This window comes from Sus scrofa, chromosome 10, assembly GCF_054392235.1.
Source record: "Sus scrofa isolate SSC_HxYL_T2T_F1_AM1 chromosome 10, Sscrofa_HxYL_maternal_Yorkshire_Landrace_v2.0, whole genome shotgun sequence".
Taxonomy (NCBI): domain Eukaryota; kingdom Metazoa; phylum Chordata; class Mammalia; order Artiodactyla; family Suidae; genus Sus; species Sus scrofa.
In genome coordinates, this window is record NC_139392.1 from 22,986,854 (window position 1) to 23,002,794 (window position 15,941).

General features: G+C 39.0%; 1 protein-coding gene across 7 annotated transcripts in view; it reads left to right on the plus strand.

Annotated features, from left to right (window-relative positions):
- Positions 1-15,941, plus strand: part of CRB1 (crumbs cell polarity complex component 1) — a 242,556-nt gene that overhangs the window by 203,376 nt on the left and 23,239 nt on the right. For 3 of the 7 annotated variants that reach the window (XM_084979316.1, XM_021064482.2, XM_084979319.1), the window contains exon 11: positions 1,457-1,583. The exons of 1 other annotated variant lie outside the window; for it this stretch is intronic. In XM_084979316.1, coding sequence (XP_084835442.1) covers positions 1,457-1,583 — 127 coding nt within the window. Of the gene's footprint in view, positions 1-1,342; positions 4,276-15,941 lie in introns of those variants that run through there. 3 more of the 7 variants (XR_014817493.1, XR_014817494.1, XR_014817495.1) reach the window with 3 other exon arrangements.

The following is a 15,941-nucleotide window of genomic DNA, read 5'->3' on the forward strand; positions in this document are numbered from 1 at the left end:
TGCGTGGCATCCAGCGGGATAAGGAGCTGTTTTCTGGGAAGGACTCATTTTTTTTTCCTGTGGGCCTTGGGCTGGCCCCGCCCCACCCACCACTTCATCCCTAGGGCTGAGTCCATGACCCCGGCATGCAAGTTACCTCTTAGGATGTGGATGGCAATCAACTGTTTCCATTAAGCTTCAACCTTGCAGGCTGCTCTGGAGAGTCTTGAAGAGTCTGGAGTGTCTTGAAGCGAAGATTTTATATGAGTTTCCCCAAGTGAGAGAGAAGCCTTGTTACTGCCCTATCCCAGGGCCCAGCAGAGGGGTGGCCAATGGAAAATACTAAATAATAGCCACAAAACTCCCGAATGAAGAGTTAAATAGTGACTATACAGAAAATAGACACGTTGTTGATGGAAATTTAGGTGAAAAATGATAGCATCCTGGGGAGAGGAAATTTTTGGTTTGCCTTAGAATTGATATCAACTACTTTGGAAAACTTGGCTTTGGAAAATCGTTCTACCTGAATATGTAAAAATTACACTTAGCCGTGAAACAGATTTATGAGCAAGTGCCATCTTCTCATTATCTAGTTTTGCTTTTTGTTAAAAATGGGATTCTCAAAGAAAATAATCCAAGATCTCTCAGAATAAACCAAATATCTCTATTTCTGATGGGCTTTTCCCCTTCGCCCAAAAGCGCTGATGCATCAGAACCAGCTGGTGTAGAGGTCCGCTCTGCAGACGCTAGGTTGCAAAAACACAGCGCAGTCTCCTGCTTCCTGTGAACCCCAATAAACTGACCTTTTATAAGGTGGCAGCAACACCAAGGCTCTTGAGGGAGAGGCTGACTTATGCACGGTCCCATTTTCTCTTGGTTTCTTCAATGCTTGCACGGGTTTTCTTATTCTAATGAACTGCACGTGTGCGTGTGTGTATAAATACTTTCATTAATAGCGGAATTTGCAAAAGGAGCCTCGAGGGCTGTCTCCTGTGTCATTGTGCACACAGAGGGCCTGGGGGGCAGTCACCTAAACCATGCTGTGCTCGGTGGAGAAGGCAAATCTTCCTTTCCCCATTCATTTCACAGCCAACTTACTTATTTTTTATTTTTTTATGTTTCAATGTTTTATAGATCTTTAATTTTTTATTTTTTTATTTATTTTTTGTCTTTTTGCCATTTCTTGGGCCACTCCCATGGCATATGGAGGTTCCCAGGCTAGGGGTCAAATCAGAGCTGTAGTCGTTGACCTATGCCAGAGCCACAGCAACGTCTGCGACCTACACCACAGCTCACAGCAACGCCGGATCGTTAACCCACTGAGCAAGGGCAGGGACTGAACCCTCAACCGCATGGTTCCTAGTCGGATTCGTTAACCACTGCGCCACGACAGGAACTCCCAGATCTTTAATTTTTTAAATCGCAGCCCATTCATTGAACCAGGTCCAGGTTTCTGCTGTTTCTGTCTCTTTTCAAGGTGCGAGAGGGACGTGGACGAGTGCGCCTCCAACCCGTGCCTGCACGGTGGTCAGTGCCACGACCTGCCCAACAAGTTCCAGTGCGTCTGCGATGTGGCCTTCGCGGGCGCGCGCTGTGAGCTGGATGTAAGCGGCCTCTCCTTTTACGTGTCTCTCTTGCTCTGGCAGAATCTCTTCCAGCTTCTCTCTTACCTCATCCTGCGCATGAATGATGAGCCCGTGGTGGAGTGGGGGGAACAGGACGATGACTGATGTGCATTCAGACATCCCCAAACTCGAAAGCCATTGACTTTTGGGAAAGGCCTTGAAATAAAAAACCATCTGGAAAGTTAAAATAAATTCCAGGACTGCTTTAAGCACATCGCAAGCCATTTATGAGCAGAGCCAGTATTGACCTACTCTGGCTGTAAATGTGAAAATTATCGTCCTTCATATAAGCAGAAGCATCTCATGGCTGAGTGTATTTAGTACAAAGGTGCTGTCATTCTTAGCGCTAATGTGTTTGAATGTCCCCTGCAGTAGGACATAAGCTCCTCCTTCACTCCAATCTTCTGTGTATGTTATCATGTAAGTTGCTGTCATGCACCCTCGTCCTAAGTCGTTTAGGCTCTTTCATTCCCATCTGTTAGTCACGACATAGGAATTTGAAAATCACAGATTAATCTTTTTCTATCCAGTGATGCTTTTATGCAAATGAAGTGTCACTAGTTCTCTGGAAAGTTAAAAAATCTCTCTAAGAGAAAGTAAGGAATTCCATAAGTCCCTCAAAATGTAGAAAGAAAATGTTCTGATATAATTGGTGTCAATACTCAAGTTATATCTCAGCAGTGTAATTTACAGTCCCAGAAAACCTTCTCTCTGAAAAAACAACAGATAAAAAAACCTTTCTCCATTTCTTTTTCCTGCAACACTTCCTGTACAAATAGAATCAATTTTTGTTAATTGCTTATAAATTTATGAGCTTATTGACATTTCTATCAAGTGGACATTTCTGTTGACATTTCTATCAATTGCTTTTCAAGGATATTAATTAAATTAATTAATTAATCTATTTATTTGCTTTTTAGGGCCATACCCATGGCATATGGAGGTTCCCAGGCTAGGGGTCTAATCAGAGCTGCAGCTATCAGCCTATGCCACAGCCAAAGCAATGCAAGGATCCGAGTGCATCTGCAACCTACCCCACAGCTCAGGGCAAGGCCGGATCCTTAACCCACTGAGCGAGAGTAGGGATCCAACCTGCATCCTCATGGTTCCCAGTCGGATTCATTTCCACTGCGCCAAGTTGGGAACTCCTTCAATGAATATTTAAAAAAAAAAATACTATTGTATATAATGCACAAAAAACATAAATTATAAAACCTGAATTTCTTGGAGGCATATTTTACTAAAATTTGCTAGTAAGTTTATCCTCTTCAACTATCTTTCTGAAAAAAAGCATACTGCCAGTTATAATCAAAATATACCTGGCATTATGATTTTTTAAAATAAATAAATACCTGAAATGATGGATCTACAAATAATTAATAAGACATGCAAAGATTAATATGTTCTTGCCTAACTTCAGTAGAGTATATATAACATAATAATTAGAAAATAACTTTGCTAATATTTGTATTGCTTCAACTGGCACGTTATCATTTACGCTAAATATCTTCATGTGGAGATATTTTCTAAAGGAGACATTATTTGTGTTCACTTAAAGGGAAAATAATCTGATCCTAGGAATTCGTTTAGAAAGCAACTAGTAACAAAAGCCTGCCAGCTATCATTTTGTAAACGTGTTTATGTCTTTGGGAGCTGCCCTGGTTTGAAAATGTGAGGGTCATTTATCTGTTGGGTGGTATCTAATATTCATTTATACTCATTTAGTTCCAGCTGTTTTAAGAGAGTTGTTTTTCTTTGGAAATGCCCAAGGTATTTAAATATTCCACACAAATCAAAGGGACCAAGCAGTATACTATAAAAGCAACAGAAATCTAGTCCATTTTCTTTTTCAAAGGCAATAGAGGATTTTTGTGTGGCAAATGTATATCCTGGCAATCATTCCAAACTGGGAGAAACTGATGTTAAAGTTTTTTTTTTTTTTGTCTCTTGAGGGCTGCACCTGTGGCATATGGAGGTTCCCAGGCTAGGCGTCTTATTGGAGCTATAGCCGCTGGCCTGCACCAGAGCCACAGCAACTCGGGATCCGAGCCGCATCTGCGACCTACACCACAGCTCATGGCAACGCCAGATTCTTAACCCACTGAGCGAGGCCAGGGATCAAACCTGCATCCCTATGGATGCTAGTCGGGCTTGTTAGCCACTGAGCTGCGACGGGAGCCCCCAAAGTTTATATGCTTTAGATTCACCACTTCCCATGCATCCAGACCGCGATTGCCACACGGCTGTCTCAGATGATCTGTTCCTAAATTAGATCTTGTGACAAGAGCCTTGGGGAAAATTTTTCTCATCCGCATTTGCACTCTCAAATTATCTGAAGTAAGTATAGTATCTATTATAGCCAAAGACCCCAGGTACAGTTTTCACACTTACTCCCTTAGGGATTGATCCGTAATTATATACTTACGCGTCATTCCAAATGTAATATCTTTCCTTCCACATGTAAGAATCACTCAGGTCTCTTTCTGTACCATTTCGATGCCTCTGTTGTCACTATAATTGTCGGTTGCTTTTCTGTTTTCCAAATGTCTCATTCTAAGATATCTGACTCAAAAACGCTGTCCCTTTTCTTTGTCTTCTTTCTGTATTTTCCATTGCATTGTGTGTGACTGAGGTTTCATTTGCACAGGAAAATAAAACCTTTGTCTTTGTACCTCTGCTTCTCATCCTCTGGTAAATGTCTCCTTGACTGTGTCTTACAAAGTGAGATGTCCACAAGCCAGGCAATTGCTTCTGTGCTTGCGGGCACACACGCACATGCACGCGCGCACACACGCACACACACACACACACACACACACTCACAACCACTTAGTGAACACAGAGGCACCTGTGCTGTTCGCCCTGCACCACGGTCTTTTCCTCCATGTGTGTTTCTGCAAGTAATCACCTGTGGGCGTCAGGTTCAAAGTTCCATGTACTTTCCCCATGTGGCGAGTTTTCCTCTAGCTGGAATTCTAGAAGGGATGGCATCCGGAGTTGTTGTTACTATTCATTTACCATCCTCACCACACCAGCCATAGTTTATCTAGTTCTAAGGAGGGGCCATCTCACCTGGGGGGCAGAAATTCACACAGACCCCTGTAGCCCAAATGTCTGAAACAACCTGTGTCCGTTGAATTTAAAAAATTTTACCTCCCTTATTTTTAAGGTTTAACATTTGAACTAAACAAGGCTGTCTCTATTTTTGGCCATGCCTCCTCTTCGTGTGTGTATGCGCGCGCGCGCGCGCGTGCGTGTGTGTTTACATGGACAGTGTTTTTTATCATTCTCCTTTTTGAAGAATATGGAGGTCGAGAAAACAGGTAGGTTTGGAGAAATTAGTGTTTGACAGCGTGAAAAGACAAATTCAGTTAATACTATCAAGAACCTTCTCTGCGCCAGGGACTGTGATAAGTTGTTTTTAATAAGCCTTTTAAAAATACATATTTTTTTCCATATAAAGGCCACTCATATCTCTCACCTTCCAAATTCTTCACTAAATTGTGTTTAAAGATCTCTTTGCCATATCTGAGTTTTAGGATAGAAGTTATTCAGCTTTAATTTTGCAAGATGTGAATGGAACCTCTCCTTGAAATGTTGATACATAAAATTTGAGTTTAGTGATTTCGGAAGAAAAATCACTGAAGAAACTACCAGCATTATTCTCAGCTACCAAAATTATTAGCAGGCATGTCCTGTCATTTCTCTACTTTACTTTCTTGACTTAGTCAACAACACCTGATGAATACCTACTGTGTGCCAGGCCCTGGACTAGGTACTGAGTCTACAGCTATAGGTTAGACACAACACTTGCCAACAAGTTGAGGGTCTCAAAGAGGATACAGGTAAACACACAGAGAAGGAGGGCTCCCGGATCACTGTTAGAATGGGTCGAGGTGCCAGCTGTACAAGTGCACGGAGGAGGGGCATTCTGTCCAGTCTTAAAGGGAGAAGGTCAAAGAAAGTCCCAAGGCATAAGCTGAGATTTGAAGGTGACCAGGCGTTAGGCTGTGACAAGAGGGCTGGGGCAGAAGGGGTTGCAGCAGAAGGGGCTGCAGGGCTGTGCAGTGTGGCCTGTGTGAAGTGGATGGGAGCAGAGTTAAGCCTGAGGCTAAAGACTTGGCAGAAGTGAGTCCTGGTGAGCTATTCCAGAGACCTTGGCTTTTTTCCTAAGAGCAATGGGGTGTCTTTGATGGGGTTCCAACAGAGGAGTGACACAATCACACTCATACTTCAGAATGTCACTTGGGCTTTTGTGGACAGAATGGACCCAGAAAGACACATTTAGGAAGCTGCAATACAGGCACCCCCTTCTGTAGAAAAAGGGAATGTAGAGAAAGGGCTTCATCGAACAAAGTTTGAGGCAGTAAGATCTCGTGATTGTTTGGGAGAAACGCCAGATCTGAGGACATGAAAGGTTAAATATGGTGACTGTTGATTTTTAAATGTTTCTTGATGGAATGAATGGATACATGTAAGGTCAGTGGAATATCCAAGTACAGTTATTAATTAGTGTAAATATTTCAGTCTGAAGGTCAAGAGACAGAGCAAGTTGGGAGGATAAATTTTGGAGTGTTAATAGGTGTATCAAACCTTTGCATTTCATTCTCTGTGTCTGTATTATATTTCATAGTTTTGTATTTGTCCATTTGTTTTTTTAAGTAATTTTCCAGATTTATTGAGATATAGTTGACATACATAACATCCTATAAGTTGAAGCTGTACACTATGTTGATATGATGCACTTGTATTTTGCAAAATGATTATCACCAGAGCATTAGCTAACACCTCCATCACGTTACATATCGCCGTTTCTTTTTTGTGGTGAGAACATTTAAGATCCCCTCTCTTAGTAACTTCCAATGACACAGTATTGTTAACTGTGTCACCACGCTGTACATTAGCTCCCTGGAACTTACTCATCCTATGACCGAAAGTTGTACCCTTGGGCCAACATCCTTCCACTCTCCCCACCCCCACCCCTCAGCTCCTGGCAGCCACCATTCTCCTGTTTCTTTAAGTTCAGTATTTTTAGGTACCGTATGTAAGTATCTTCTTTCTCTGACTTGTTTCAATTAGCACATTACCCTCCATGTCCATCCGTGTTGTTGCAAATAGTGGGATTTCCTTCATTCGCGTGACTGAATAATAGTCCGTTGTATATAGTTGACCCTTGAATGCAGGTTTGAACTGCTAGGCTGCATGTCTACTGGGATTTTTTTCAATAGTAAAGACAGAGCACTACACAGTCCAAGGTTGGTGAATCCGGGATGCAGAGCCATGGATGTGGAGAAGCCACAAATGTGGAGAAACTGCACATATGGGGGGCCAACAATAAGTTATACTCAGAGTTTTTGACTTTGAGGAGGGTCGGCACCCCTGCCCATCCCCCCGCATTGTTCAAGGGTCAATTGTATGTGTGTGTATATATATATATATATATATGTACTTACCTCTGCAAAATCCTGTTTTAATCTCCTTCGAAAAAATGCCCAGGAGTGGAATTGCTGGATAATACCATAGTTCTGTTTTTCATTTTTGGAGGGAACACTATACCGTTGTCCACAGTGACTGTGCTAGTTTCCATTCTCACCAACAGTGCATGAGGGTCCCCTTTTGCCCACATCCTCGCCAGCACTTGTTATTTTTTTTGTCTTTTTGGTGACAGTCATTCTGTGAGGCGATATCTCATTGAGGTTTTGATTTACATTTCTTGAATGATGAGTGATGTCGAGCATCTTGTCATATGTCTTTTAACCATTTGTATGTCTTCTTTGGAAAAATATCTATTCAGATCTTCAGCCCATTTTTTAAATGGATTGTTTGGTTTTTCTTCTATTGAATTGTATGAGTTCTTTGTATATTTTAGATATTAACCCCTTATTGGGTACATGATTTGTAATATTTTCTCCTCTTCTGTAGATTCCCTTTTCATTTTGTTGATGGTTTTCTTTGTTGTGCAGAATCTTTTTAGTTTGATCAAGTCCCATTTACTTATTTTTGTTGAATTTGCTTGGTGTCAAATAATAAAAAAATTGCCAACACCAATTTCTGGGAGCCTACCCCCTATATTTCCTTCTAGAAGTTTTAGTTTTAGGAGTTTTATGATTTCAAGTTACACATTCAATTCAAATTCAATCCATTTTGAGTTTTATTTTTGTAGATGGTAGTCCAGTTTCATTCTTTTGCATGTAGCTATCCTGTTTTCCCACCACCATTTATTGAAGAGGTAATTTTTTCTCCATTGTATATTCTTGCCTCCATTGTCATAAATTAATTGATGATACATGTGCAGGTTTTTTCTGATCTATTTTGTTCTGTTGGTCTATGTGTCCATTTTTATGGCAATACCATGCTGTTTGGACTACTATATCTCTGTAATATAGTTTGAAATTGAGAAATGTGATACCTCTAGCTTTGCTCCTCATTCTCAAGACTGCTTTGGCTAGTAGAGTCTTTCATGGTTAGCTACAAATTTTAGTATTGTTTTTTCTATTTCTGTGAAATGCCGAAATGTTGGTCTAATAGAAGCTAAGTTGTCATTACCAGAAGTGGTAACTATATTTTTAAGTAGGTAATCTTAGACTATATTAACATTAGCATTTGGTACAAGAACAAGGGATGTTGTTTTCCTTTTGACTTCTGCACTGATTGAGTCACTTCAGAAGAGCAAGGTTTACTTGTGAGCACCACATTCAAAGGAAAAGACTGATGATTTCCAGACCCAGAGAAAGGCATTTTAGAAACAGTATAAAGATAGGGGATGTTTTCTTTAGAAAGAGAAGACTTAAGGAAAGTATGAAACCGGCTTAAGATGTTTGAATGGTTATTATGAAATGAAAAAGTAGATTGTTCTATATTAATAGAGTGGAAATAAGACAGGAAAAGAATTTATAGGATAAATATTTCAAATCAGCATAAGGGAGAACAGTTTAATATTAGAACTATTCAACAATGGAATGCATTGACTTACACCAAAGTGAACTCCTATCCCTGGAAGCATTTAAATGGATCTAAGTGACACTGTGTCATAAATGTTGCAGAAAATATTTGTCACTAATTCAGAGAGATGCATGGATCTGATCACTCTTTAGCATCTGTGATTAGCTGATTAAGCACAATTAATGCACTTTGTACATATGACATTTCTCAAGATCCTCAGCTATATTACTCATGGTAGCAGGGTTGTAGGCAGGGTTTAGAAATGACATTTGAATTTTACAGTTGAAGAAAATGTGGTATAGAGGGCTGAATAACTGACCAGAATCACCTGATACTTTGAAAAAGGTGAGGATTGCAAAGGATATCTTAGGGCTTTTTTAGATCATTAACACTTTAGACCTTGTTATAGTGAAGAACTTTTTGAGAAGAGAAATTTCCCTAAGACTGTATTTTTATATACAATAATCTATTATGTTGCTTCCTTTGAAACTGAAAGCCTAATACCATCAATTCTGCCCCATTTAACATCTGAAAGGCATCTTTATCATCCAGAGCAATAATGGACTGGGCCTGGATGCTTGTCCTGTTCTTTCACATGCTTTTCAGTGCAAACCTTGAGGTCTCCATGGCTCTACAATCAATCAGTTCCAGGTAAGATCTGCAAAAGAATCAAGGCAATAACCAGTAGGAAAAAAATAGAGCATTTAGGAAAGCTTATTTCTTTTTTTAAAATCCTATGGTAGGAGTTCCTGTCGTGGTTCAGTGGTTAATAAATCCGACTAGGAACCATGAGGTTGCGGGTTTGATCCCTGGCCCTGCTCAGTGGGTTAAGGATCTGGCGTTGCCGTGAGCTGTGGTGTAGGTCACAGATGTGGCTTGGATCCCGATTGCTGTGGCTATGGTGTAGGCCAGGGGCTACAGCTCTGATTAGACCCCTAGGCTGGGAATCTCCATGTGCCATGGTAGCAGCCCTAGAAAAGGCAAAAAGACAAAAAAAATAATAATAAATAAAATAAAATCTTATGGTAAAATAATGATGTTAGGAAAATATTTTATTATATATTTGTAGGTTGTCCTCTGTAAGAGTATTAAGTAAATTCTCTTTCAATGATTACACTGAAGTACATGACACCAAAATATTGGGACTTAACCATGTGAAATTGTGTATATTTGACATTTTGGGTCTACAGAAATGGCAATTTCATATGGTTTAACTCATCACATAAGAATGTCTTATATGTGCCAGGATGCTTCTCATAAATTTTGAATTATTAGTGTGGAACAGAGAACCAAAGCATTAAAAAGTTCCTATAAGTCACCTAGTCTAACTTTGAATAAAAGATGAAGAATCTAAGGCTCAGGGAGGGTATGCCTTAATTTAATGTCTACTCGTGTTCTTTCCTCATTTTTAACCAGCCTTTTAGTTTTTTTACTACCTAGTTGTAGAAGTTCCTTGTGTATTCTGAATATTGATCCCTTATTAGATACAGGGATTGCTTTTGGTATTGTGAAATCATTGCCAAATCCAATGTCAAGGATTTTCTCCCTTATGTTTTATTCTAGGAGTTTTCCAGTTTCAGGTGTTATGTTTAGGTTTTTAATCTACTTTAAGTTCAGTTTTTATGTATGGTGTTAGATAGAGTCCAGTATCACTTTTTTGCTTGTGGATTTCTGGATTTCCAAGCACTGTTTGTTGAAGAGACCATCCTTTCCACATTGTGCATCCTTGGTACCTTTGTCTAAGATCAGTTGGCTGTATATGAAAGGTGGAATTCCCATTGTGGCTTAGCAGTAACAAACCTGACTAGTATCCATGAGGACATGGGTTTGATCCTTGGTCCCACCTAGTGGATTAAGTATCTGGCATTGCCATGAGCTGTGGTGTAGGTCACAGATGTGGCTCATATCCAGAGTTGCTGTGGCTGTGGCATAGTCTGGCAGCTGCAGTTCCGATTCAACCCCTAGCATGGGAACTTCCATGTGTGTGCTGCAGGAGCAGCCCAAAAAGAAAGAAAGAAAGAAAAAAAAAAACCGAAAATGAAAGGGTATATTTCTGGGTTGCCCAAAAGAAGGAAAAAAAAACAAAACCGAAAATGAAATGGTATATTTCTGGGTTGTCCATTGGTCTATAGGGTATATTTCTGGGTTATTCCATTGGTCTATAGGTCCATCCTTATTCTAGCATCATACTGTTTTGATTACTGTAGCTTTGTAATATATTTTGAAATCAGAAATTGTGAGGCCTCCAGGTTTATTCTCCCCCACCAACCAGGTTTGTTCTTTTTTCTCAGAATTTTTCTAGCTATTTAAGGTGCCTTGAAATTCTGTTTGAATTTTAGCATTTTAAAGATTTTCTGAAAAATGCCATTGGGAATTTAATAGGAATTATATTGAATCTGTAGATAGCATTAAATAACATGAACATTTTAACAATATTCCTACAATTAATTAACACAGGACATCTTCTCATTAATTTGTATTCTCTTTATTTTATCAACATTTTATAGTTTTCAGTATCCAAGTCTTTCACCTCCCTAGTTAAGTTTATTCCTAAGTGTATTATTCTTTTTGAGGCTATCATATGTAGGATTGTTTTCATAATTTCCTTTTCTGATTGTTCACTGTTGGTATATAGAAATTCAACTAATTTTTGTGTGTTGATTTGTATCCTCTGACTTTGCTGCATTCATTTATTAATTTTGCAAGTTTTTTTGTGGAATTTTTACAGCTTTGTGCATATAAGATGTCATTTACAAATGGACAGATTTTACTTATTTCTAATTTGGATGTTTTTACCTTTTCTTGCCTCTTTTCTCTGGCTAAGACTTCCATTACTATGCTGAATAGAAGTGGCAGGATTTTAGAGGAAAAGCTTTCAGATTTTCACCATTGAGTAAGATGTTGCCTATGGGCTTTTCATTTGTGACCTTTATTGTGTTGAAGTATTTTTGTTCTATTCCTAGTTTTTTGAGTGTTTTTATCATACAATGGTACTAAGTTTTGTCAAATGATTTTTCTGCTTCAATTGAGATGACCATGTGATTTTTTTCCCCTTTATTCTGTTAATGTGATGTATCACATTGATTAATTTCCATATGTCAAACCATCCTTGCATCCCTGGGATAACTCTAACTGGTCATGTTAGAGTTTATAGGCCTTTGACTTTGATTTACTAGTATTTTGTTGAGGTTTTACATCTGTGTTTATCAAGGATACTGGCTATAGTTTTCTTTCCTTGTAGTTTCTCTGCCTGACTTTGGTATTAGGGTGATATTGATATTAGAAAATGACTTTGAATATGTTCCCTCTTCTCAATTTTTTGAAAAAGTTTGAGGAGTAATGGAGGTAATTCTTTTTTTCTTTAATGTTTGGTAGACTTTACCAGTGACATCATCTGGTCTTGGGCTTTTTCTTGTTGGGAGGTTAAAAGTTACTACATTTTCTACCACCAAAATGATTATTGTGAAAAGATGGAAAAGAGAAGGAATGCATGACCCCATGGAAATTGAGAATAAATGGTATGTGCACAGCACTGCTTTCAGTTTAAGAGAGGCTCTTATGTTAGTAACTGTCCCCACCCCCACATAATCACTCTGAGAGGTATCATTACCTTTATTTAAAGATAAATAAATAGGGATTTTAAAAGGTTACCTTAATTGCTCAAGGCCAACTCTATAGGAAGCATCATAGATTTGAGAAGTGAGGTTCACCCAAGTCTTCCAGTTCCAAATCTCATGCTAAAGAAAGGTTTGAGATTACCAGTTAGAAAAGGGATGTTGGGTTAATTAGCAGGAGTTCCTCTATTATTGTCCTAACTGGTAAAAAGAAGAAGAAGAAGGAGAAGAAGGAGAAGGAGAAGAAGTTAGTTATCAAAAAGAATGGTTTGGAAAACCCAACAGGAACTTCTTTCCAATTTAGTCTTAAAACTTTGGTGCCTGTGGTGGTTTACGACATCTCTTGAAGGTACAGGTAGAGATGAGATAGAGAAAGAGAATTAGAGTAATATAGAAGACAGAGGATTAGAGGAGTCAGCAGGTGTGTCTAATAACAAAATTACTCTTTATTCTGGCCAAAGGAAGAGTTTGAACATACATGTAAATGAACAGAGGGCCTGACTGAGGGATCCTATTCAGAAGGTCTCCGAATTTCAGGATGGGAACCATTCATTGAGACATACTGAGTCTAGCAGGTGATAGGGAATTCTCCTTCACACTAATAAACAAAATTCATTAAAGTGAGAGAGCAAAGCAGAGAAGAAAACTAAGCTCGGCAGAGACTTGGAATGACAGGTGTGAATGACGGAGTCATGCATGCCTTCTGGGAGAGTTAGGGTTGTGCTTGATCCTGGAGGCTGATGTCAAGGATGACACCAGCTGGTCCCCATCCTTGGGCTCCTGCTGACCGGCCAACTCATGGCCATCTTCCTCTGAACGGCAGTCTCTCTCATTCTCAATTTGACTTTCAGGAAGGAGGTACTAGAATGACATCCTCTTCAAATCACAATCTAAAAAGCCCTGTCGCTTTTCACTGAGTTTCCACTAATTAGCACTCAGGAAGGAGGAAATACAGCGCTGACATAGGAAAAGGTTCTTAAATGTTATTTCGATGTGTTTCAATCACTGAAATCAGGTCTGATTCAGTTCACTAGTCTGTTTTCCTTTCATCTTTTCACACATTAGTAAGATTCCTGCTTCACCAAGTATAATTAATGCTTTTCATTTCTTAACGTGAGGTCATCGCCACTGGCTATGCAAAAATCATGGAACGTAGAGTTTCAACTTCAGGACGCATTTCTTTATGAGTCCAAAATAGAAAGGAAACAGGCGAGAGAGAGAGAGAGAGAGAGAGAGAGAGAGAGAGAGTGTGTGTGTGTGTGTGTGTGTGTGTGTGTATTCAGAGAGTGGGGGCACCTAGACTGCAGGTAAGAGTGAGTTAATTGGTTGGTGTTAAACCATAGACAGTTTCGGGAAATAAACAGGTTGAAGTTTGCTACTGAGTTGACTAGCTAACCAAACCAAAAGCTTTTTCATTACCTGTCACATTGACCTCATCATTAAAAAAACAAAACAAAACAACCCAGAAATCTCCCTAAAGTGATCACTGTCTTGCTACCATATTGGACTTGGTGGAAACTGATTTTTAAAATGATTTATTTATCCAGTCATCCACCATTGTTGAGGGTCTGCTGTAAACAAGGATTTGAACCAGCCGTAGTGAGAAACTAAAATACACCCAAAGGTTAGATTAAAGGAACTGGGTGTCTTCCATGTATAACTCCACCCGCATGGTTCTCCAGTTTTGTAAAGCGTGGAGATCCTGGAAGTGAATCTGTAATGGCATATGTTGGTTATGACAAGGACGACCAGACTATTGATTGTCTAAGTGGAATACTTTGAAAGGAAGTAGCGTTAATAGTTATGCTGGGACAGCAGCCTAAACTGACAGTGTTCTAGGCAAACCAAGATGTATCGTAGTTTCTCCCCTCTGGAGAATGCATTATCTTCTACCTCACGCACTCCATTCCTGTCATATTGTAGCTGAAGTCTGTCGCAGATAATTTCACTGTAGCTAAAGTCTGTCACAGATCATGTGATGATCTATCATATGTTACAAACCAGGTAACTCACCAAATGACTCAAAGTGAATAATGAAGTTGATTGCTTCTTGTTAGTTATCATTTTCTTGCGTTATTTCTTTTGCTTTTTACTCAAGAAGAACTTTTGGTATTGGTTCCATCTATTAAAAGCAGAGTTGCTATCAATGCACCTGAAGACTGCCTAGCATGAAACTGAATATCAGGCTGTTATCTAGTTGAACATAACGTGAGTTTAATTTCTCCTAATTTTTCTTTTTAAAAATGGAGGGTGTACATTCTTATATAATATGGATTTTCTTCTTGATTGACTTATATTGTCTTCAGGAAAGGAGGCTGCCGCTCATTGAATCCATTACTGATCTTTGTGTGTGCACACGCACATGTTTGTGTGTGTCTGTGTGTGTGAGAGAGAGAGCAAATGTAGAAAACTGGGCACACTCTAGGGAATTTAATATTTCAACAAATTTAAATATCAAGATGGCTAACTTGAAGTTGGCAGTTATGTTAGGTATTATTTCTACTTGAAATTTTATTAACTCATATATTTATGGGTAGTATGCATATTATTTTCCTAAACTCCATAAAAGGGAAAAAATTCTTTCTTTCTAAAAGGTCATAAAGACCATAGCTATCATTTTCTTCCCACATTGAAACTATTGAATCAGAGATTAACTCCATGCATACTATAGAAACCTATTAGAGACTAATTTTATAGAGAAAGAAGGCAACATGAAATATAACTCGTCCAAAACCAAACAGATTATTTGCAGTGAAATATATTTGACTATTTGGAAAACATATTCATGATTTTTTTCATTGTCTATCTGACTTTTAAGTCTGCATAAAACTCTGAATGATACTGCTTCCACCTTCTTCCTCTAACATTTTTTGATAACCCTATGCCTATAGCAAGACTATATCATAAAAGAAAATTGAGGCATCAGTATGTTTGTTATTCAAAGAGGCAAATTACCTATTAATGCATGAAAAAATGATCAGAATCACTCTAGTCAATACCTAAAACTCAGGAAAGCATCTATTTTAAATCTAATGTATTCCTTTGCATTTTTCAAAAGCCAGCATCATGTTGTATATAGTAGAAAATAACATTCGCTAACTTTCTTTTATAATGAATGAAATGGTTTTGAGATGGGCTCAGGCGGTGTCTAACTTGGAGAACTCTGTGTGTGTGTGTGTGTGTGTGTGTGTGTGTGTGTGTGTATTCAGCCTGTCCTATAGTTATTGAGATTAAGTTGAAAACAATAGCACATTAAGTTGGCCCATTTTCCCTACCCAATTGCAGAATGAAAAAGGCAAGACTTGGTCATTAGGAACCCCTTTGGTGATCATGAAGATAAGTGACCCGCCCTCTCCATCAGGGAAACATTATTTCCATCCAAGCACCAAAAACACAGAAACCCTATTATTTATGTTGAAGTGAAATTTGATATAAATTGGCCCTGTCATGAACCATTTCCCAAAGGAAGGTTAGATTCATAGAGACGTGGGCTCTCACCTAAAACATAATCACGGGGACACCCAAGGATACTCTCAAAGCAGCCCCCTGGATCTATTTAATTTGACTTCCTCTTTGCTTTTAGGAAAGCATTAGATTATATCAGAATGGACAGGGCCCCTCAAAATCTTAGCGATTAGGGAGAGGAGGGTACATTCTCTTCTCTTCAAAGATAAGTATGTTGAATTGCTAAAATCTGTGTCCATTTAATTCACCTCCCCTAGAGCCAGGCTGAGCTGACCACTCTTGCAATTTTGAAAAAAGACAGCTTAAAGAATGTATT